The 24,549-nt window shown below is 39.5% G+C and overlaps 1 protein-coding gene across 4 annotated transcripts in view; it reads right to left on the bottom strand.

The window, feature by feature from the left end:
• DLGAP1 (DLG associated protein 1) overlaps window positions 1-24,549 on the bottom strand; it is a 140,092-nt gene that overhangs the window by 71,791 nt on the left and 43,752 nt on the right. For 2 of the 4 annotated variants that reach the window (XM_068396004.1, XM_068396006.1), the window contains exons 3-5: window positions 23,923-24,100; window positions 21,214-21,454; window positions 16,934-16,966 (exon numbers count right to left, since the gene is read on the bottom strand). In XM_068396004.1, coding sequence (XP_068252105.1) covers window positions 16,934-16,966; window positions 21,214-21,454; window positions 23,923-24,100 — 452 coding nt within the window. The remainder of the gene's footprint in view (window positions 1-16,933; window positions 16,967-21,213; window positions 21,455-23,922; window positions 24,101-24,549) is intronic. The other 2 variants (XM_068396005.1, XM_068396007.1) reach the window with 1 other exon arrangement.

The following is a 24,549-nucleotide window of genomic DNA, read 5'->3' as shown; positions in this document are numbered from 1 at the left end:
GACTGGAATCAGAATGTCCAGATTAAAATTCAGGCTCTAATTCTGCTTTATCTCTGCTTTCTCGTAAGTGATCAGCTAACAATCCTTACTTTTCTCATTCATGGATTGCTTCAAGGATGAAAAATACAATGCCAGTATTGAGTATTATCATAATTAGTTTTAAAAGTATGAATGAAATCATTAAGATATATCATAAAAGTAAAGAAATAGGGTATTTGAAACCATAAATTCACAACAGTGAATTCGTCAGGAAATAATAACTGATGAGAAAAATAAATGAATCTTTTTTTTTCTTCAGTGGCAAGGAAGCAAAATTTCAGACATGATCATATGACTTTTTTTTCCCCACATATTTCCCACTAAAGAGGTCCATTCTGAAAAGGTTTGTAGAGTAATTTTTGAGAGTTAAAGCTATTATAGGTGCAACTATCTTTTGGTGTACGTATGGGTAGAGTGTAAGATTTTCACTTTATAGAAGAGCGGTTGTACAGACAAAGAACAGGAGTAGGGAGCTAGTAAAATGTTGTAATTAAATGGGTGATGCATATAAAAGAAACTACAAAGCCCTATGTAACTACCTAATTGTATCAAAAAAAAACCCCAAACCTTCCCACTTAGAGAATTCATGGAGACTATAAATGGCATGATGGCGTAAATAACTACAGAAGGAAAAAAACTCCTTAAAATATTAAAATTAGTCAGTAAAAATCACCCATCACAATTTAAGATAACATGACAAGCATAAGCAGCTTATTATTTTTCCAAGCTTTCAGTACAACAAGATGAATGACAAACCTTACGAGTTACAGCAATTTATCAGTTGCTTGTAAAATAGTTTAAGTCTATTGCTTTAAAAAGTGGGTTGCTATATATCAGGTAATGGTCCGACTCCCTTTTTCACATCATGGACAACACCTAGTTACTTCTTCTCTACAGTGGATTTTCAGGACTCACTCCACTGATAAACATGGGAGTGAAATGCCTTGGAAAATTTGACCCTTTAACCTTTTTACTCCTAATTTCAGCAGAACTTCACACCAACAAGCAGCGGCTTATCACGCAGAACAATGTCACTTAGTGGCCATTGGTGGGCTTCCTCCCAGGAAAGACAGTCAAAACCCAAATCTTACATTTACATTTATGACTGAAACACAGAAATTCCAACCCACTTCACACTTCTAGGCGTTTCTAAATCAACATGAAGGCCTATGCTCCAATGGGATTTTTGGTATAAATTAATTTCTTTGGGTTTTAGGACATGGAACTGGTTTAGTTACTCTTTCAAAGGCAAACTCAAAGTCATCTTATATGCCTTTCTAAAAAAACTTCAGGAGGAATTAAGTGAATAAGGGATACAACATAGATAACCTATGGCAAGGTGTATGCAAAGGTCTGTTTTTGCACATTGTTATTTGCTATGGAGACGTGTCAATGCTTTTCATGACCTGAGGATACATCTGTGTACTATGTAATGTGAAGATGAGATCAAAATGACAGAATTTGAAAAGTGACTGTAAAACTGTCAGATTTTGCATGCTGACACACTTACTTGTGTGGTGCTACACTGTTCTGTCCTCTCTGATTAAAATCTGGAATAATTTTAAAATGAATCAACATGACATCAAAAGTACAACACTATGATACCATAAGCATGTTATGTTTTTCTGTAGAAAATGAATCCTTTATTAATTGCATTCATGGTTAATATGACAGTTATCTGAAGAAAAATATTTTAGTGATAGGCATTGGTCTAGTTATTCAATTTCCACAGAAAAACAAGGAAGAACGTATGATACCATTTGGCTGTCATAAAATCCATGAAAATGTCAAACTTTGTCATTTCAAAGTAGCTTTAAACCCTTCAGTTAAGATATGCAGGTCTATCATTATGTCAAATCCCAAGCTTTTAACACCAAACACATGATTAGTGTTGTCAGATCTGTCAAAACTCAACAACTTTGGTGGATACTAAATGCAGCAGCACCGACTCGGTTGTCGGCAGCTGGTTGGCTCTTGCAGTGCCTGCTGTTGGACCGGGTTGGGATGCTCCTGGCAGCCCTCTGGGGTGACCTTCGGGGTTTTCACCTTCTCTAAAAGACCCTGGGCAAGCCTGGGCACAGGGTGAGCTTTCTCGATGATGGAGGGACAGTGAAGGGATTTAACAGGTGTCTGGTTACTTGACTTTCTGTTTAATTGACCATCTTAATGCTGCTGAGATCAAATTATATTGTTTACAGTGTGTTATGAAACACTACCTTGGACAGGGTACTTTTCATTATTATTGAAATCAAGTAACTGAATGCAAAGGGCAGCTGTGCAAGAAACGTATTTTGTAGCCAACAGCGTATTGTGTTACATTATACTACCAAAAGCACACAACAAATGTCAGATGGTGTAAGTTCTCACCAGCCTAAGTCTTCTGTAGCTGCATCTTTCCTGAATTAAGAAATATTATGAGAACAACTAAAAAATATTTCAGAGTTTCAGTTTTCAAAGAATGATTTCTTGTATAGTTGTTATGTGCCCAACTCTATATGACTCAAGCTTTGAAAGCATAAAACCAAACATATGTATAAAACTTATGGAAGCTTTTCATGCCTGCAATTGATAATTTCAACTTTGACACATCAGTTCCTTACAGGATTTGAAAGAAGCAGCTGCACAGAACAATTAGGCAGCTGGAGAACAACCCTCTGCAGCGACATAAAGCTCCATTTTCTGAGCCTGCAGGGATATGAGATATCAGATTTTAAGTAATGACGTCTTAACACGCAGAAGAGCTGTCACTGCTGTTTTTGGTTTCAAGAAGGGAAATAATTTTTGGGGGTAAGGCCAAATTTAAAGATGAAACATTTTGGGGGTGTATTACGGCTAAAGCTGGAAACTCTGAAATGGCAAACATGTTTGAAACAGCATAGTATAAATGTTCTGTTTAAACATTATCGCTACATTTACCTTTTCTGAAATACTTTATTTTTAGCCTTGTTTACAACGTGTTCTAGTGCATTTGTGTGTGATAACTCTTACAACCCAAAGGCAAAATGGTAACAGCCTGTAGGACCACTTTGTTCCAGCATTTTTCAGTCTCTGCCAATTGATTTTTAATAATAGCTTTTTTATATTTCTAAATTTATTATGATGATTCATCAGACCTGTAGACCCTTAAATACTGCACAGAGTGCATGGAGAAGTGCTTTACATATACTGACATTGAATTCTGCAAGTGTCCAAAAACTGGGGGGACCTCTCTCAGAGCTAGACAGGCACTATAGGATCCCCAGCAGTGCTTGGATCCATTTGCAGCTTCTGCCTGTAAAAGAACTCCATATGATACTTGAAATTACTTAGAGTGAAAATAGCAACCCTCAGTATGAACATTAGTGGTTACAAAACCCATTTTTTTGGAGATCCCGGGGGAAAATGCACACACAGGGGCATAAGATACAATTTAAACTAAATTTGAGTTAGGGAGAAATCAGAGGACAGAAGACTAGGTATAAAATGTATATTATGTATTTTTCTATATAATCAATATAGCCATACATCTGCACATAATACATAAGCCTTCCTAGAGGATTCTGGAAGAACAATAAATGCCCTGTACTCAAAATGTAAAAAATTACAGCCCTTATAAGCCTTAACTTAGCCCCCTCAGCTTTCTTCACAAAATGGCTAACTCAGCACACAGGAAAAGCAGTGCTCATCTGATCAGCAACTCCCTCATTTATGGGGATTTCCTTCTTGTTCAATGTGCAGTCCCATCATAGATCTGCTAAACACAGTTCACACTACAACCAAAAGACAGAATTACTGTATTCTTAGTGGCTAACTTTTTCTTTCAGAAAAATTACTGTATTTTAAAAGCACCCTTCTGAGGAAAAGGCGGGTTAATTACTCCTGTTTCAGAGGTGGGGAAATGAGAAGCAGAACAGTCAAATTTAAGATTACCTACAATTTTTAGTGCCCAGTCTGAGATGTTATCTAATTTTCCAGATTATATCACCTCGTACATGCAAGGGAGAGCTCCCAGTGCCTTCAGTTCTCATCACTTCCACAAATCAGGTCTGCATCTCCAGCCAGAGACCTATGAAGCAATGCTCTCAAAGCAGGCAGACATGTCCCTGCCCATGGCAGGGGCACCGGAGTAGCTGGTCTTTAAAGGTCCCTTCCAACCCAAACCATTCTATGATTCTATGACATCTGCAAGAAATGACTTAACATCACACAGGAGCTTTGTGTTGGAAGCAGGGCAGAATCCAGCTCTCCAGGGCAGCTTTCCATGAGTTTAACTGTGAGACCATTCTTTTTATCACTGCAGTTCCCTGGTCTTATTTGGTACACATCTTGCTTCTGCAACAAATGAACCTGGGCCTCAGAGGACAACAGCTTCATAATGTTCAACAGCCTTTTTTATTTCTATGCTGTCTCGTTGAGTCACTTTGAATTTTCTGTATTTTAAAAACTGCCTACTTCAGGTTATAGTCTGGAAAAACATATCTTTTTGAGGTTAAAAGCTTTTCTGTGTCTTTTTGGGATCATTATCAGGAACAGGCTGAGGCTGATCTACCTCAAATCATTTATAGTTGTCTTGCCTTCCCAGTCACCACCCTCCTGACTTTTAGTCCCGGTGCCTGGGCTCCTCATCCATCTCAAAGTCATCAGCAGTTTATATGTATCCTATGAGGTGATTACTTTGTCTTCCTAACATGTTGCCCTTGCAGCTCACCAAGAGAGTTTGCTTAGGCAAAACCTTGGCTGCCCTTGTTTTGAACACCTGCCTGCCAAGATTTCAGGTGAAAATCTCAACGTGGGCTTTTTTCTTTAAAGTACATAGGCATAATGTGGTGTTTGAGAGTTTTTTCCTCAGCATGTGAAAATCTTTAGCTTTGGAAAGAAAACCAGCTTGTTGAATATGTTATGCATTATCTTTCTTTTTTCAAGATGACCATGGAAGACAGTAAGTGTTTGCATTTTGCTTTAGTCTCTTCACCAGGAAGCAATGGTTGCTGCAAAATGACTTTAAGGGAACCAGGCATCCATACATTAAGTGAAGATCTCTGGAAGTAATCATTAGCTATTTGCTTTATGTGATCCCCTTTGTTCCAATGTGATATGCATAAGTAAAACCAGTTGTTCTCAGGTCCTGCAAAAGTGACCTCCACCTGCATCAATGGGAAAGGCCAGAGAGCTGCAGCACTGCTTGGTAGGGCTTACTGCTGCTGTTAATGAAGAACAATCACATCAGAGAACGAAGCAGACACATCTCATTTTGGTCATTGGTCTTTAGGAAAGCTATGACCCAGATTTGCAGTTACCTCCAAAAAAAGTTCTCGTTTATTCATTTTTAGTTTGAAATGATCTTTTATCAAAACTACAAGCATGTATAATTCAGGGGAATGTGAATTCAGACTGGAACTTTCTGCCTGTGACCAATTTGTACCCTAAATTGGGGGTAGAAGCAATGGAATAGACTGATACAAGTAATATAAACAGGAAGATCCGTGAAAAAATCCTTCAAGATTGAACACAGCTGACAAACTAAAAATTAACAGAACTGAGGCACAACAGCGTCAAGAAAATAAGCATTGTTTAGTAATACATTTGCAAACCTCTGCAATAGAAAGGGAACATTTCAACTAGAGCACCTGTTGAAGTATTTTGTTAGCCTTCCAAATCAAAAAACATCATTTCACATTCTTTGTTTCCGGGATCAGATGTCAGTCTCCTTGGAAGCAGGAGGTGCAGCAGATAATGCCCTCTGTTACGCTTTCAGCAGTGCTTGCTAGTTGTTACTTTCCAAGCATGTCTTTCTGTTTTTCTGAATGTTGCAAGAGCAGCTTTCATTTTTGCAAATGAAGGGAACGAGGGCATCGTGGCAGTTGCATGATTTCCAGAAAAGTGAAAGACAAAGGGCACGTTGATGGGGTTCATGCTGTGCTGCAGTTCACACCCAGATGAACTTCACGCCTTGGAACTGGCTGTCCTCAGCACTTGCTGCAGCTGTGAAATTCGGAGCTGTGCCTTGGCTGCTGCTAGCTACAGCATGGCAGGGCCACACATCACAGCCTGTCAAGCACTCAGGCTATAAAGGAACTAGCGCGAAGCACACCTGCACTATTTTGTTGTGATTTCACAGATATCCTCAGCTGCTCAACGTCAAAATACATGAAATAATGGATTTACTTCTGACATCCAAAGAGAATAATCTAGGGTGTATTTACTTGAGGGCAAAATTCACTTTAGCTACAGAAACAGTGTGGCCTTCAGTGTTCAATAAGAATTTTTAGCATTTCAATTAGAATACATAAAAAGAAAAAAGGGATTAACTCATAGCTTTTCAGATATCAGAACTAGGCTTAATTCATACTACTGCTGTTATTATCAACCTAATTTTTATAAAGGGAATTGTATTTCGTTTAAACTTAGTTAACAGTTTTGTGTCTTGTGCTGGAGTAGATCCTTATGGCTAATTCTGAACCATTAATGAGATGAGGGCTCCCTGAAGGCACCAAATGAGATAAATCAGCACAAGCATATGCAGTTATTAAAAAGCTTGACCCTGTGCCACAGAGTCCATACATCTGAATGAAATACAAGCCTTAATTTTGCCCATAAATCTTACATTTTTTAATCTGTAAGTCAAAAGAACACAATATACTGTAATTGTACTGCATTTGTAACAACTTGTTCAAAAAGAGATTTTCGTAAAAGAACAATCATGAAGTGGAATTGAGCCAGTCAGATTACTGGCAAAGCTTCCTGCTGAATATGATTAGATAAAGGGAAAATGGAGACTGGAGAAAATTGATCCTCTCAGCGGAATTTGCCATAATTATATGCAGGATGAGGAATTAGTTATTATTCTACTCTTAAATTCCTCAAGTGGCCAGAAGGAACACTCTTGCATAATCTGCTTTTTCGATCTAGTCTATGCAAAATGAAGATATTGTTGAGAAAAATGGAGATGTGCCTGATCAGGTTCTATAAACCTGGTAATTTTTCTCCCTAAAAGTTAGACAGTGGAAGGATGTATTGGGGTTGCCTTACCAGCACTTCTCCAATAGCTCACTAGCTTCTGTTTAACAGAAGTTTTCATTTCAAGAAATAAAATCATTGAATGTCACACATGCATTCATCCCTGGCAAGCTGCAATGCAAAAAGCCTCTAGATTTCAAATGCTATTCTTGCAAGGCAATCTCTTTGCAATGGTTCATTGCTAGCATGACCTCAATTTTGCCCTGTTGCAAGAGCAATCACACTGTTATGAATGAAATTCTCATGTTAGTCTCTTCTCCCAGGTAACAAGTGATAGGACGAGAGGAAATGGCCTCAAGTTGCACCAGGGGTGGTTTAGACTGGATATCAGGGAAAATTTATTCACTGAAAGGATTATCAAACATAGGAACAGGCTGCCCAGGGAAGTGGTTGAGTCACCATCCATGGAGGTTTTTAAAAGATGAGTAGATGTGGTGCTTAGGGACATGGTTTAGTGGTGGACTTCGCAGTGTTAGGTTAACGGTTGGACTCGATGATCTTAAAGGGCCTTTCCAACCAAAATATTTCTATGATTCTATGTTTCTATGTTTTTGCTAACAAAACAGGACTTCTCTGACTGCGAGCTTCTGTTTATGCAAGGAACTCAGGGCTTGGAGTACACCTTTCTCGTTGCTACCTAATTCAAGTGGAGACAGTACTAATAAGATGAAATAATAATTCTGAGAAGATACAAATGACTCATTCACACAAACAGGGAACAGGCAAAGTAGCCCAATGAGAAGGGAGGATTGCCCTTAACATTACCGAGTGCAGTGAAACAGCAGCAATGAAATTGTGATAGGTTGGCTTTGCTGGCCTCTGGGTTAACAGCAGAGTTAGGTAACAGAGGAACTGTGAGCTCGGCTATACGAGCGGAAAACTTCTCAGTGCTTCTCCTTTCCAAAAATCAGAAACTGTTACATAATTATTCAGATTAGCAACAAGAAACAGCATCAAAGGAAAAGGAAACAAAAGCGAGAAGCTATGAAAAGGGACAGCTTGTCTGAAAGATAATTATATACAGTTAAAAAGAGGAAGAAAAAAAAGCACTGTGTTTAGTATGCATCTAGATTAGCAATGCTCCTGCCTTAAATGTAGTCTGCTCTGATAATTCTTCCCATTTCTTTTAATATAGATGTGGTAAGCAGAATGATTTTATAGTTCATGACTGGGTGAGTTATCTTAGCTGCAGTACTACTGCAAGCCACCCATATCCAGTCTGCTGAGATGGCCTCACTGTAATTCTAACTGCTAAAATAATCACTAATTAAAACATAACAAGGAAAAGGAAGTTTTGATTTACTAGTAGGGGCCCAGAAATATCTCTCACTTTGTCAGAGCTGTAGCACTGTCATCTCCTTTGTGCTTCCTGCAGCCTCCCATGTAACCCATTCCCTTCCTTCAGCCAGGAATGACACTTGTCTGCTGGAGCTGCCCAGTTCGTACAACAGCACATTTGACTGGGAATGCAGAGTTCCCCTTCATGCTAACCAGAAGGGTGCAACTGGGAGAAACCAGAAAGTTAACATATAGGCAAAATTGAGAGGAAATGACTGTTACAGCCATGAGTGATTAATACATATGTGCACAGCAGGAAGAGTTGCAGACCAGTAACATTATGATACAATAATGCATTTACCAGATATGAAATATGACTTTAATGGATATGATTCCAGAGAAAGCAGCTGTATTCAAGAGGTGCCTGTATGGATGGAAGTTCAATTAAAGGCCTTGTAACAACAGGAGATCTAACTATATATATGCCATAATGGATGGGCAAAGGGCATCTGGGACACTGTTTGGGAGTTTCTCCCTAGAAAAGCCTTTATTTATTCTGTACATACCACTGGACCAGACGCAGCAAATACTTTTATGTTATATAATTTTTAGATATTCTAATTTGCATCTTTAAAATGGAGGCAGATTAACAGCATATCTTTAGAGTTTGTCTCAGAATATATAGTTATGCACTACTGGATGGTAGTCCCTCAATTTTTTGTGAAAAAGTCAATTGCATACTGCTGGTTCAAGAAAAAGTCTGGTTTTGACTGTTTGCTGGAGGTGTTGCTGGCTAATAAACTGAAAGACATCTGCATTTTTCATAGGCAGGAAAAGGTGAAAGATAAAAGTCTCTGTGATAAAAATAAGTATGGCAACATCATTGGTTTTCTCCAAAGGAGTATTATAGAATAGTTGGAGAGCCATTATCTGTAAAAATCAGAATAAATGGCCTAGGAAAAATGGTGACTGACATAAATGTCGTGAGGTCATCAGATAAAGTTTACTAAGCAGCAGTTTTTATTGAGTAACTGAGCTATCCCGTTAGCTTCAACTCATCTCCAAACAAGTCTTCATTAACTAACCACTTCTGCCAAGCATGGCAAACAGCTCAGGCTTCATTATTGTGGGAAGTCATCAGGGACTGAGACAAAGAAATCACAGTGTAACTACAAGTGTAGGAGAAGACATGCCAGTTGCCTTCAACATCAGCCAAGTATTAAAATATAGATTCAATGGAGACAGAATTGGAAATCTGCAGTGAGAGTAAAGAAGATTCAAAGTGCATGAAATTTAAAGTTCTTTACAAAAACATATTTTAAGCAGACAAACTGATAATAATCATCAAAGCAGCTAAATTGAACAGTGGAAAGCTGACTGGCAGATGACTTGTGCATCAGCAGCACACGAAGCATTTGCAGACCTCGTTCTACGACATTATTTAATGACATTTCCACTTTTGCAGTGTGAGCTTCTTTTCACTTAAGCATATTTGAGAAGTACAACACTTGCCTTCAATTTGATGAAAAGCCATGACTTGGTGACTTACTGCACTTTGAGGAAGATGTGCGTTAATTCGGATTTTGCAAAATTTCTACAAAATGCCCCAGTAGAAAGATACCCACTTCTTCCTGCTACGTTATCAAAAGGCAAACATGTACCAGTTTTATTGTACAAGTTAAATGTTTTTTTGTAACAATACGAATGAGCTAGGCATTGCTGACAGCTTGAATTAATAATTTCCCTGGGCTTCTGTCTCACTCCTAAGAGTTATGCTCCAATAGCAATAACAGATTTTTCAGGAGAAAAAATTAATTGTAGAAGATGAAGCCAGTGTAGCCAGTGCACTTCAGTATCATAACCTGATGATGCCTCAAGCCTCCAAGAAGTTAAAATCACGTTGAAAGTGAGAAAATGAAAAGTGGTTTTGAAACGGGAAGCCTAGACCAGGTGGGTATGCCTAATCCTGCACCCATGATTAATGTCACATGTCCCGAATTACTACAGTGATGTTGTTCAATAACCTTACTGCTTATTTTTGGAGACTGGTGTTAGTAATTGGCAACATTTTGCAATTACACACGTTATGGCTTGGGATAAAAAGACCTTCTTCCATGTGCTTCTACATAGGCTTTGGCCAGAATGCCACCCTAAAAAAGTCCCTGACTTCTCTCCATGCATGCTGGAGAGGCAGCCGGCTGAAGATGGAGTAAGGCTTCCTCTTCTCATCAGCAGTAGCTGGCAAACTTATTTTTTTGCTAATTCTTCAAAGGTGACACAAAGGACATGCATGTACCAAACTCAATGTGTTGAGGAGGAGAAAACACAGATGTTTTGTGGGAAGCACATGTGGTTGCAGTGCAAATAGAAATAATCTCTTTAATAGAGATATGCTAGTTGTGCAATGGGTGGTCTTCTTTTTATCACCATTTAGCATGTGTATGAAATATGGTGGCAGTGGTCAATTCACAATATGATGTTATGGACAGCAGATGCAAGGCACCAGGATTGCTCCATCTCATTCTGCTGACCATGATCTCCTTGCTAATTGTGGGGGTTGAAAGAAAGATACAGCCGCCCCTTCTGTCTCTTCCATTTATGAATGTGACAGAAACAATCTTGACATTGGGTAAAAATCAGCTTTCCTTGTGCTGCAAATTTGTCTGCTACTACAGCATAGGGAAAGTGTAAATATTTACCTCACTGACATTTCCCAGGATCTCACCTTTTGTAGCAGCATAATGGAAAAAAAAATGCAGCGTTTGAAAAGATTGCCCAGAAATTATGTTTTGCAAACCATTTCTATATTATTCCCTAGGATCTGGTTGCATGATTTAAGCTTTCAACAGAAAAAGGACTAGAAATGCTTACATTTATATCTTTCAAAAAATATCATAAACTGGTTTCCAACAGATTCATGCTCCTGACCCAGACTCTTCTGGTTGTAAAGGCACCTGCAGTGAAATAGAGGAGCCAGATGTTTCTGTGACACCAAACATATGGAAATTATGAGCTAATTCTATGATGTTGGCAGCTGAGGACACTCAACACCTTTTACAATTAGACCCTCAATGAGCAAAGTTTGCAGGAAAAGAAAGATCTGTGTCACTTTTGCAGCTTAACAGACTGCTCTGATCTGCAATATTGTACTTAAAATATTAAAAAATGTATCTGCAAAACAGATGGTGGAAAGAGTTACCCTTCACTTGATAAATTCCAACATTGCTGCTGTGGTCCCACAAATTCCCACAGCTATTTAAGCTTTCTATCCAACGCCTACTCTTATCTGTCATGTTCATTATTTTCCATTCACTAGTTTTGCCAGCCTTTTGAATGCAATAAAGGGATTCTGGACGTCATTAATTTGATGACCATCTCGTATCCCTCTATATCTCCTGCCTGCAGGCGAACTGGAGACTCATCACAACCAGAAAACATGTTCTAAAATAAGTGTCAAAAACTATCTACACTGGAGGGTCAAATAGCATCAACAAAACATACTGGATAGCACACCACCTCCATCTAGTCTACAGACCAAGTCGTATGTGATGAAGGAAGAGAGAAGACAAAGCATTTGGAAAAACTCAGGTTAAAAGCTCTATGCATCTATTTCTCACCATCAACTATTCACACAGGGAAAGGTGTTACTGATTCTACATTTTGTTGAAATGAATGATTTTTGAAGTGCAGGACACATTTCTGTTTTATGAAACTATTCTGGATCCACTTTGCTACTCAAAATAATTTTCTTCCTTGTCTTTTTCCCTCTGCTTTTGTCACTTCTTCTCACCTTTTTTTCTTAACCATCAAATTCCTTGCCCTTCAGTGAAAGGAGGTATGTTGAACTAGGAAAAAAGTATAATACTAAGAGTAAGAACTGCTTTAACTCCTACTGATTTACAGATACAAGTTTTCTCTGTTGGTGCGTGTCACCTGTAGGGTGGGCTATTATATTTTATTAAATAAAAAAAAACCCACCCATGTGCTTTCAGGCTCAGTACCCTTTCACCCTACAGCTATTACTGTAAATCAGATTATGGGACAGAGATCTCACTCATAATGTCATGTGTAACCTGTGGAAGCATGAGACACCAGAACAGATGTTGATGTGCTGCAGGCTGCAGAATTGGTGTAGACAAGGGCTGCCCGGCAAGTAGCTGATGTGAGGTTAAACACAGCTGCCCATTTACACAAAGTGACACTCTACACTTTTAGGCGAACGTGATGCAGCTTTTTGGCTATGGATAAATTCCTAAAGGAAGATTTACGAAGGGTGAATATTGATATTGGAAATCTTCACTAACGACTTCTTATCCTTATTTGTTGCCCTTTTTTCTGAAAAAAGAATAAGCATTTTGGCCTTAGCTGTGCATTAATATAACTTTTAACATGATCTAACTTCCCCATAGCAACATCCCAAAGAGGGAAAGAGATAGCATAAGGCAATACGTGTCAAGACAGAGCTATCTCCCTTGGAAGTATGTAATGAGACAATAACTGACTTCACCTATATCAGAGCATGCAGCCTTGCAAACCATGGTATCAGAGCTTCCAACACAGGCACAATACTTCCTCTCACCCCACCTCCATCTCTCTGAACACCTTCTTTCCCCGTTTCCTCCTTTTTTGTTTTTTAAAGAGGCAAATGGTAAAATGTCACGTGAGAGTTCAGGGAGCTGTGTGAGATAAGACAGCACAAGGCCACAGCAGCACCAGGCGACAGCTAATTCTGTCACTTGGGTGTAAACTAGCCTTCATGCAAAATGGTAAGTGGCAGATTTTCTCAGGACTTCCTGAGGCAGGCAGATTGGGACTAGTAGTTCATGGATAAGTTGGGTTTTATTCATAGCTTGTTTATTTTTGGTCCCTGGCTTTTTTCCACCACAGATGTACATAATTTTATTTGACTCTTAGCAAAGTTCAGGAGAAGAGAGTTAAAAGAAATTGAGAGTAAGGAATTTCAAAACAGAAATAGCCTGCTTTGTTTAAACAAAGAGTCTGCCAGCATTTATTTTGTTATACTATTACAATGTTCTGACTTCCATCTAAAGCTTCCAAGAGGGATACAGATCTACATTTTACTTCAGCTAAAGAGAGAATTAATTTCAAAAATCATTACAGCAAAAAGAAGGGTTATTAAGCCACCATCATCTTGTCTGTACAGAGACAAAAAGTAGGCATCTTTCTCAACAGAACAAGCAAGAGATCTGTCACCGTAGAGGGTTCTATGATATTATTTATTGTTTGTTTTTTTTTCTTTTCTGAGTGCTTAGCTCAAATCCTTGATCAGAGCAACTAGGAATTGTTCTGCTCAGATGGCTTACTGCATTTTAAGTGGAATGCAGCTTAGTGCTCTCCCACCTGACTAAAGCTAAATTCAGTAAGGGAAAACAATTTCCAAAGACCAACACATCCATTTCCCCCTTGAGAGGCCAGACAAAGGTTGTGGCATTAGAACAGATTACCAACATATGTCTACAGTGTGCCTTTGATAAAATGGAGTATTAGACGGTAATGGCAGCTAGACTGTCCCTCTTTGCAAAATAACATTAGGCGTTTTCCAAATCCCAGTATTTGAGTTGCATTGTGCTTTGTTATTGAGCATTGTAAGAAGCAGTGCAGTAAGATCAGTGTAATAGCAAGAAATAAAAAGAATAAATCACATCTCTGTGTATACTTCAGAGCTTCTGTAATTTTTTTTTAGTGTACAGATTTCTTTACTGCCACATTTCCTTTGGGTTTATCTGAAGTATTACTAAAGAAAAAAAGCAGTCTCTATTTCAAAATGTGGTTAATAATATACACACCCCATAGTCCACCATAGCTTCAAAGAGCCAATTACTGTTAGACTGTTACATAAACACATATTTAGGAAGCGTGAAAATGTGTAATTATTTACCAGATCCAGTACCTAAAGCATCATATCTGAGCTCTGAAATGGGAATTACTGACATGATGAAATATAACAGCTCCAAACGGACTGCTGGAGCACAAGAGGGGCCCTGCAGAGCCGTACTCATTAAACCCACTTATTAAAAATTCTTACTTAGTTTTTTGAAAACCCAAATTCACTCAGACACTTAAAAAAGCCCATCATCACCAAATATCTCATCTGTAACTTCTCGGAATATGCTATGGGAGGACAATCAAAATATTCAGGTTTGTCTTAAAGGAATGACGTGGAATTTACTGCAGGTGAGTGGCAACACATTGCTGAAGACTGGACGGTAGCACACACTAAAAAGAACAACCTGAGTTATTTTTACACACTGCATGTATTAATTAAGCATAACCCCTTCAGGAAAGGGGCCCAAGTCTTTCTTCCCAAAAGACAACTGTAGTTAAAAGTGATCACATTAGCCTATTTTAGGAAAATGGCAGGAATTATTACTGAAAATGTGATTGCATTATATAAATTGGGGCATGTCTTCAGCTTACTGATTCAGCTCATTTCTGTCACTGCCATCACGAAAACAATGCATTGGAAATAAGCCAGAACAAAGAAAAAATTCAGGTCTTTGATGTATTTCTCCATAAAGCGAAAATTGAATTATTTGCCCTTCATTTGTTATTAGCATCACGGCTAAGGGACAATGTTTCCTTAATGCACACAGTTCTGTCATTTTAGAGCGATGACCAGTCCCTGAGAACAACATTTTGGATAAAGGTTATACTGTCCTCCCACAATATGTAAGTGGAAACGGACTATGAGTTTATTTTATATTCTGCTGCACATTCTACCCATTCATTTGTGATTAAACCAGCGCTGCTATGGGAAACCTGCTTCCTTGCATTGTAATTCCAGGCATATTTTAAAGATCCTACTCTTGCTAGCAAGTCAGAAAACATTGTCCCCAAAAATGCAGATACACAAGGCTGCCAAGTCACAGCCGTTGAAGTCACATCAGCCTGGCACTGCACCTGAGCTCACTGTTAGGACACCAGACCTGAGCTAAACTGCTTCCCCTACCTGAGGCAGACCTGTCAGCCAGCCCAAGCTCGACGGCACAGGGTAGACTTGCCTTGCAGCAATGAGCAGAAGAGATGGTTGATTTAGCCAACGCTTCTTGGATTGTGGCAAAATCACTGAGGTTTCATGTCTGTTTATAGGCTTAAAAAGACAATTGATTCTCAGCTAATGAGACTTGAGGCATGCAGCGCTCAGTCAACAGAGTAACCTTCAAATTACCATTTTACTTCAGCTCCAGGGTGAATGCCACAGGTTCTCTCTCTCCAGATCTGGGCAGTGCCTCAGATAGGACCAAGCAGTTTAAATTCAGTATTCATAATAACACAGAGAAAAGAGGCAGGACGAGGGGGGATGATGAAAAATTGATGTAATACATTCCACCACCTAACATCACTTAAATTGTGAACCAGCTGTAACTACCAAATATTCTTAAAGTAGGGGCCTGTGTAATACTTATTCCAGTAATCCCTGTCTTTCAGGCCCAAAGTTCCATATGTCTTCAGGACATACAGACTTTACATCCAAAAGGTAAAATGGAAGTTATCAAACTTATTTCAATTCCTGTTCTCAATTGGCATAAAACTATACCACATGTAAACTGACCTGGTGCAACCTACCAGATGCTTGGGTAGGCTTTCCACGGCTGACTCTTTCTCACGACTCAGTCCTGCTCCTTCTCAGGCACTTATTATCAGAACAATTTCCATGAGTGCCTTGCATCATGCTTTAAGTCAGTTAGAAATGTTCCAGCAAGAGCTCTGTTCTGAGTTTCTCTCATTAAAAACTTCCACTGGATTCATAAACATGAGTTTTTTTGGTGTGATGTGGAGCTTAACATTCGTAAAGCTGACTTATGGGATAGACAAGATGAAGCTTACTCCAGCTACAGTCAGATGCCTCTGAAATTGGAAACAGTGTTCTCCTCCAAGGTCAGCTCCTCATTAGTAAAGGAAAACATTTTTAAGTGCTGGTTTAAGCAATTGAGAGCAGATCCAAAGGCAGGCTGCATTTCAGGATTACTCAAGGAAAGAAAGGAAATGAACCACGTAAATTCTTTGTCAAACAGTTTTCTGCACTCTTCAAATCTATTTTAAGGTTCAACATCTGCATGAAGGCCTTAACTTAGTTATAATTTTTCAGACCTTCTACGGAAACATCTTAATCTTGGTACAGGTCCAGAAACCAATCCTAGCTTCACCTGGAAATCAAATTTGAAATCCTAATTTCTTGTTTCTTTTTGGACAGAACAGCCTCTGAAAGGATAGCTCTGAGGAGTTCAAAAGAGCTTAGATACAGCTGGCACAGTCAGTTATAGATTCCTTCTCCACAGGATTTGATTTTATTTTTGAATTCTGCCTGGCACAAGTCTATTTTTAAAGCTGTTTGCATTTTTCTTTTTTTTTAAAAAAAAAAATTTGTTTTTTTATTGTCTAGGCTGCACTTTAGATACTGCCACAAAATACCTGATCCCTCTCAGTCAGATGTTCCAGCCAAGGGAAGGAAAACAGCTTGCTCAGCTGAAGCACCATAATTAGCATATACTGTGATAACTCTCAGTCCTTCTCTAACCTGCTGGCTACACAGCATGATTTCGTTCGGATTTTTGTTTGTTTTGCTTTTAAGCAGAAGTGTAATATTACAGAGAATCACCAGATGGCATTGCTGCAGATAACTGCGATATTCCTGTTTACCTGAATGTACAGAGGTTAGATATTGAGAAAATACTGATTGCAATCTACTGCAGAGTTTTTGCTGATGTTACTGCTCCAGCTCCATTACAGAGGCGTCATTTTCAAATTAAACATATCCAATCTCAATTGTATATTTGCATCCACATGTGCTAATGCCTGAGCCCTCACAATGTTGTAAGATTTGTTTGCAGCAAAGGAACGTGCACAACTGTACACGCATGGTTTAGAAACATAGACACAAGAAATGTAGGTGAAAGATGTTCTTTAGACTGTTTTAAAATTACTTTGCTTCTTAATTACTGTATTCTTTAAGCTCATTGAAGTGATTTACAGACTTTTTTAATTGTTAAAAGGCTACATATTTAGAGACTGAATCTGTTGGCTGAAGAGTTTCAGCTACAAGAGTTGCATCTGCAAATAACCTGGGATCAAATTATATAATAGCTCACACCTCATTAAATTCCTCTGAAGAGACCAGATAACATGGGTGGTAATTTTTAGTGCAGGTTATGGTGTATAACATATGCCAGCGCTTCAGAGCTGCTGTAGCTCCCAGCCTACACAGCCCTGCTCCCAGGGACGGGCCCCAGCCGACACAGGGTGCAGCTGCCTCCACGGCTCTGACCGATGCTGAGCGATCAAATATGAAGGTGAACAGACCTTTTCAACTGCTTACCTTTCAAGGTATGATGAAGTTGTGACGTGGCGCTTATTTCCCAAATGTCTCTATTAATATATAAAGTGGTAAGATCTTATTTTATCTTCTTCATTTCAAAATCCCTCATTTAAAAACAAGAATAAAAATCCATTTCACACACAAGACTGCCTCATGAACACAGTACTCACCTCCCAGATACATTCACAAAACTTCACTTTGGTGAGGTTAGGATTTTTTTCCTCACTCACAGTATCACATTTCATGCCATTGATGACAACAGGTTTATGCCTACAGCCCCATTTTCACACTCGGGCTCGGTTTCAGACAAATGCAGTCACCCCCCAACATTGCCGTGATAGCACTAAGACCAGCGCAGGTTGCAGAAGCCACCAGTTGGGCAGTCAACCGTAACTGACCTTTGCACCACAGCTAGCACATTAGCACCAGATTTATAGAGTCTGGGGCCAGACTCTTCTCAGTGCTGCCCAGTGACAGAACAAGGGGCAACAGGAACAACCTGAAACATGGAAAGTTCCATCTGAATATGAGGAAAAACTTCTTTACTTTGAGGGTGACACAGTACTGGAACAGGCTGCCCAGGGAGGCTGTGGAGTCTCCTCTGGAGATATTCAAAACCTGCCTGGACATGACCCTGTGCAACATGCTCTGGGTGAACCTGCTTTGGCAGGGGGTTGAACTAGATGATCTCAAGAGGTCCCTTCCAACCCTAACCATTCTGTGATTCTGTGATTCTGTGATTCTATAGTTAGATTGCGCATGTCTTCAGGAACTGAACAGCTACGCCAGTAGAGTTGTATTCCTAATTTCAGAACTATATCTCCAACACTACGTGGCAAAAAGAAGTTAAAACCTGAGGCTGCAACCACCATAGCATAGGCTAACAGGCAGAAGTAAGTGTGATTTTTGTCCATAGTTCTTCCTTAATATTTTTATCCATATGCCTTGGAAAGCTGTGGGTTATTGCTCTTGAGGAATAATTTTGAACCCAATCGACAGGCAGGTCTCTTGTCTTTTTCATCATCATCAAGTTGGCATTTTCCTAGGCTTACAGAATTCAAAGAAATTCCCAATATCAGTGTATGATCACAGCTTTGTGCATTAGTGAATGAAAAGCCAGGTCCCTGAGGGAGTTGCTAATGATGAAAGGAACCTTGCTTGTTTGAACAGACAGAGGTGTTCTTGGGGAAGGAGGACAGCTGTCTCATTTGGGATCTTAAATCTGTAGTTTAGATAATAACTGCCCTTATGTCTCCCACAAAAGCATTTGAAACATCACCTCACTGTTCTTCTTTCTTCACATCTGCCAAGTTGTTGTGTCATTTCCCATTTTATTGAAGCAGATATTAATATAAATCATCAAAGGTTTCATGTTGTTTCTCTTCTGTGAGCCAGCCACAGACAACAGCAAGGTAGTCAATATAGATGCTTTTGGATGGAATTAATTCAGCTCTAATTCCCCTGAAATGGACAGTGGCATGTAAGTCAGGTAGTAAAGGAGATAAGTTGTCTGAAATGCTACCAGTGCAAGGGATGGGCCCTTGGGAAGCCAAGAATTAAAAAATGAGAAAGTAAAATTCCCACAGTAGAAAATGGATACCTATACCAGTCTTTAAATGCTTCTATGGATGTCCAAAGAGAGGGCTGCAAATCGTTCCTCTCTCTGCATTTTAAGGGGCTGACTCCAGAAGCGGTAACCCAAGACAGACCCACTGGATTACATTTTTCAATAACACAGCTTTGTTCGTATGATTTTCTAATAAATTCAGCTACCCAGAGAAGAGACCAGGCATCTGTTTGTGGTTGTACTACAAAAAATGAGCATAAACAAGAGATAGTTTACAATAACAATTTTCCTCTTTCGGGTTTTCCAGTGTTTCTGGCTGATACATACAGCCAACATTCTCCATTTATACATCATCATCCCCAAACACAGACACCATTTTTCTAAGTGACAGAAATAACCTCTTATATAAACATAATTAAAAAAATACTTCTTCTTTTCTGGATTAATGATTACAGTTAGTTTTATAAAGGAAAAGTGTTAACAAAGCCATTCTCAAAGAACTGAAAAAACACTCTGGGATACCCAAGGTGATCTAATAAAGGCAAATGCACACTGAAAAATCCCTGAAAACTCCCATCCTTCAGCTTTTGCCTCAGAACACATCTGGCACAAACTAATACTGTACAATGAAGTAACACATACCTTATGTAAATCCTGTCTTTGTGGTGCAGTGCAAACCCTGCCTGCACACAAGAACTACATTTATAGCAGAAATGTTGTCAAGTGAATGCTGTTTCTTAAGGGTTAATGATTTAGATGAGAACTCCTCTGCAGCATTTGTTAAAAATGCTTTGATGTTTGTGATGTAGCGCCAATGTATTTCTAACAGTACTTAAACTTGTTACTTTTAGGAAAATCATGAATTAAGCCGAATATTTTTGGTAAAAGGATTGAAAGTGTCCTTTGATGACATAAACCAATTGACAAGCAGCTTTAAAAAAAACTGGAGTGAGAGATAAAGAACTTACAAGGTATAAACAACTGCAGCTGTGAGATAACACACAAAAAGACAAAAGTTTAAAGTGCAGAAAACAGAAATTAAAGAACCAGGAAAAGAAAGAGTAGGTACAGTGAAATACTTATGATAGTCAATATTAGTCATGAATACAAATAGTACATGAGTAGTAAATGAAGCTTGTGTAAACCAGTGGAATGGATGCAGAGAAGTCAAAAGAAAGACGGCCTCTCATCCTCCCACAGGGAAGAGCATACACACATAATGTTTCCTGCCTCTTGCTTTCCTGAATGAGAGGAGGCAGATTTGTATTTTGGTCTCTGACTTGCTTTTTCTTCCCCTTAAGCACTAATTTTGGTGACAGAATCTGGAATTCATCATGGTTATTTCCAAAAGAAAAGCAACCTCAAACATGAAAAGGAAGGTTTGTAAGTCTCACATTTAGACTGAAAGCTCTCTCTCTTGCAAGGCTTGAAGAGTTTGAACTGCAGAAGGAATAACAGCAGGATGTGAACATGCATGTTTTGACTGGCAGACCTCTTATTCCCTTCTTCTTTCCCGCCTCTTAAGATATGGCCTAGAGAGCTGTAAGAGTGTCTCCAAGCCATTAAACAACACATCCAATAACTTGTAACCTTCAGAAAAGACAAAGATCACCTCATATTTGTAGAAAAACTCAGGAGAGGAGCCCTCCTGGTAAGAGCCAGCAGAGCTGCTAACCCAGAGCCTTCCTGTTCAGCCTTGCCAAATTGTGATTGCTCTTTTGGGGAGGAGAGTGACAGGAGACATGACCTTCGACTTCCCTTCTATGTGCTTTTAGCCCAGAATAAATCAGCTTGGATGTAGGAGGAACCACAATTGCATCAGACTTGATCTGTACGTAGTTTTAGGCTGATTAGTCTGTCCAGCTCCCTGGTGAAACGCAGACCCTTATGGGCTTAGTGTCTGACAGAGAAGAGCTCATCATTGATCTAATGGAGCTGCACAGAAAGGTAACTTCCCTTTCTGTCATCCCTGTAGATTTCCCTTTTTGTTACTCACCAGTACTGCTCTGGATGGTCCTCACCGTGGTGGTTGTACGTGGGGGAGATGAGGACCGCAGCGATATACACTCGTCGTCCTGGGAGCAGCCCTTCTCAATGGCTCTGACGTAGCTGTGGCTCCTCATGCGGAAGCAGCCCGGCATGGGCAGATCCAGTGCCTCCACTGCCTGAGACTCGAGCTCACTGAACACCGACTCGCAGACGGATTCGAACTGACCATTCACCTCCATCTCACTCACCTGCAGGCAAAGACCAGGCAGGTTCAGTACATGACATACACAAGCCTACCTGGTACAAACACTCACAAGCTACAGTGGCACAATGGCCAATGTCTGTTAGAAGATCCCTTCACGCATGAAGAAGAGGTGAATGGCACATAAACATGTCCTATTTTACAAAGCAACAACTGTTAGAGGGAAAAAAATCACGTACAAGAAGGGGAGACAGCGGCTTTAGGCAGAGATTCAGCAGAGTTTAGTTGGTTCCTGCCGAGACTGGTGGGAAGTTGGGAGGTCTCAAAGTAGTGTCTGGTTTATCTCACCCTGGGCCGACAGCAGAGGTTGAACCTTTGGCCATTATGATCTTTACATTGGAAAAAATAAATCACTCTTTCTTTGCAGGGCAAGGAAAAAAAAAGGTCAGCTTAACTCCGGTACACAATCAATGCAACCCACAGGCAATCACAGTGATAAACCTGAGGGGCTGGGAGGGCAGAAGTGGTGACGAACAGTTGGGGAGGGGAGGCTGATAAGGGAACCAGCTTTGCTGCAGGGGGAAAATGTTTGATAACTACATCTCTGGGCTGACTCCTTTGGGTGAGAGTGAGAGATGCAAGGGAATCCCTAGACCCTTTGTGGAGAAGACACTAGATGGTGACAAAGACTTCACTCACGCAGGTTAAAGAGCATTCAAAAGCATGTGGGCTTGCTTCAGGTCTTACGAACCTGGAAACGATTTAACTCAGCTTAATTAGTAGTGGATGCTCATGTTGCTAAACTGAGAATAGAGCCCTTAACTTGGCATTAAAGCACAATAATTATCAATGTAGGAAACAAGCACATGGAAACCATCACTTGGATTTTGTTAGTTTTTGAGCATGCAAAAGGCCAAGATCACAAGAGAAGACTGTGTTAGAGTGGTGGAAAAAAACATCAGAAATCCTTTTCTGGGGTGAATTTTGCCAAAGAAAACGTTATGCTGATTATTTGTACACGTAAATGAAAAGGGAAATCTCAAAGAGTAGAACATACTTTTTCAAAAGTAAACTGCTTAAAAGTGCATGGAAGAGTAGTGGACAGTACATCACAAAGAACAATCCTACAGTGGTGGAGAATAGCAATATGCCTCAAATAAATCTCTGAACGAATGTTTTTTTTAATAAACCCCAACTTCTTCATATTGACAAATAATACTCACTCTTTCGTAGACAGCTTTATAAAAGTGTTATATGTCCAGCTAAATAAGTAACCTAACCTAAAGCTCATATAGTTGCCTCTGAGACCTGAGTTTCAGTGCTGTTTCCTCCTAGATACATCCTGACCCACTTTCTAGAGCATCAACTCATACCCTATTCAAAGTGCCTCACTACAAAATACACAGGTGAATACTCTGAGGTTGCAATGCCCATATATAGAATAATGCAGAATTTCAAACTACAGCTCCATTCTGAATGGCACATATATTTGTTATGGTCACAGTTGAAGTCCTGACATCAATGATGTCACGCCCTTTTTTTGATATTGCAATGACTTGACATGCCAATAATACAGGGCTAGTATCTGGCACCATAAATCCTGCCCTGCTGCACTTCTGGACAAGTGTAAGAAAATTCTTCTATCCAAGTGATTTATCCAAATGATCCACTTAAGCAAACAAGCAAAAAAAAATATCAAGGAGCTACAGGATTTAGCAGATGAAGTGCTGGTCCACTGCCCTGTGGAGTGGTGGCACTTTTGCATTTCTTTCAGATCTGTCCCTGACCAATTCAACCGTACAAGCAAGTTATATGCAAGGACAGGCTATTTTATGATGTTAAAACTCATGAAATGAATGTGTCACATCAGCCTTTATTTTTTTTTTTTCTAGTTTAGAATGAGCATGAAGAGATCTTACAGAATTTCAGGGCAATAATAGCTTTGCACTTAATATATATACTGGGACATTTGTATTATATAGGTGGAAAGTTCAGAGGTGCATGGGGTTAGGAACGTATACAATAGCACAAAGAAAGCTTTAAAAATTCTAATAAAATATTAATAAAATTGTGAAATACAAAATACTATGGATTTAATTTTCCTTTAGCATCTCACTCAGCCTGTGGATATGGTTTTTTTGGAGGTATTCAAAAAAATTTGATTTCAGGTACTAAGCACAAGATCCTTAAGAGAACCCTGTTTAAAGGCACTGTTGATGAGCACCTGCTTTTGGAAAAGAAAAATAAAAAATTAGACTGCTGCTTCAAATGAGTTACATGTTGTGCCACTCATCCATTTGCAAAGGGCAGGTTATGGCATTATGAAATGTTACCCTCTCAAAAACAAGATTGTGTGAAAACATTTCTGTTTTCTTAAAAAACATTTTGCAAATGTGTGGCATGCAACAGCCTGATTCCACTTAAAGAAAAATAAAGTTTCTTCTATTGCAAGGGCTCGGCCTGTGTCCAGCATGGCGGCTGCTCTCCGGGCCACCGCGGGTGCATGTCACCCACCTGACTGATGGTGCTCATGGCTCTCATGTAGCTTTCGTTGCGGGAGCGGAACTTGGGGGATGTCAGCAGCCCCGCAGGGTCCAGGCTGTCCAGGCTCCTGTTGATGGAGACTTCACTCACTGCCCTCAGGTAACTGTGGCTCCGGATCTGAAGCTTTGGCGAGTGTTCACTGGATATCCTGGGAGGTTTGGGAAAAAAGAAAAAAAAAAAAAAAAAAAAAAAGATATTTCATCAAATCTAAATGGCCTCACCAGGAGTGGGGTAAAGAAAGGAGAGGCCCAATAGTAAGATTGGCTGCATGATCCTAAACACATCAGCTGAACATCCACTTCTTGAAATGCTGTTTGTAGGAACTGTAGGGTCTCTATTCCTCTAAAGGGTTGTTCCTCTGCAAAAACCTGGTGCTGATCAGACCTGCTAGTGCTGTGACTCTGACACCCGTGCAACAGGGCTGCTTCTCGTGGAGCTTTGAAGGGTGTATGGGCAAATAGGTTGGGCAGATCATACACAATATGTAAATGCACTTATAGTACATCTTAACCTGGGAAATCATTCAAAGAATTTGGGCCAAACCCGGTAAAGTTTGATGTGCTTTAAATTTTATTTTATTCCTGGCTTAAGCTGAAA

The sequence above is a fragment of the Nyctibius grandis genome, chromosome 3, assembly GCF_013368605.1.
Source record: "Nyctibius grandis isolate bNycGra1 chromosome 3, bNycGra1.pri, whole genome shotgun sequence".
NCBI lineage: Eukaryota > Metazoa > Chordata > Aves > Nyctibiiformes > Nyctibiidae > Nyctibius > Nyctibius grandis.
The sequence above is the reverse complement of the archived record's forward strand: the minus strand, read 5'-3'. Positions and strand labels throughout refer to the sequence as shown.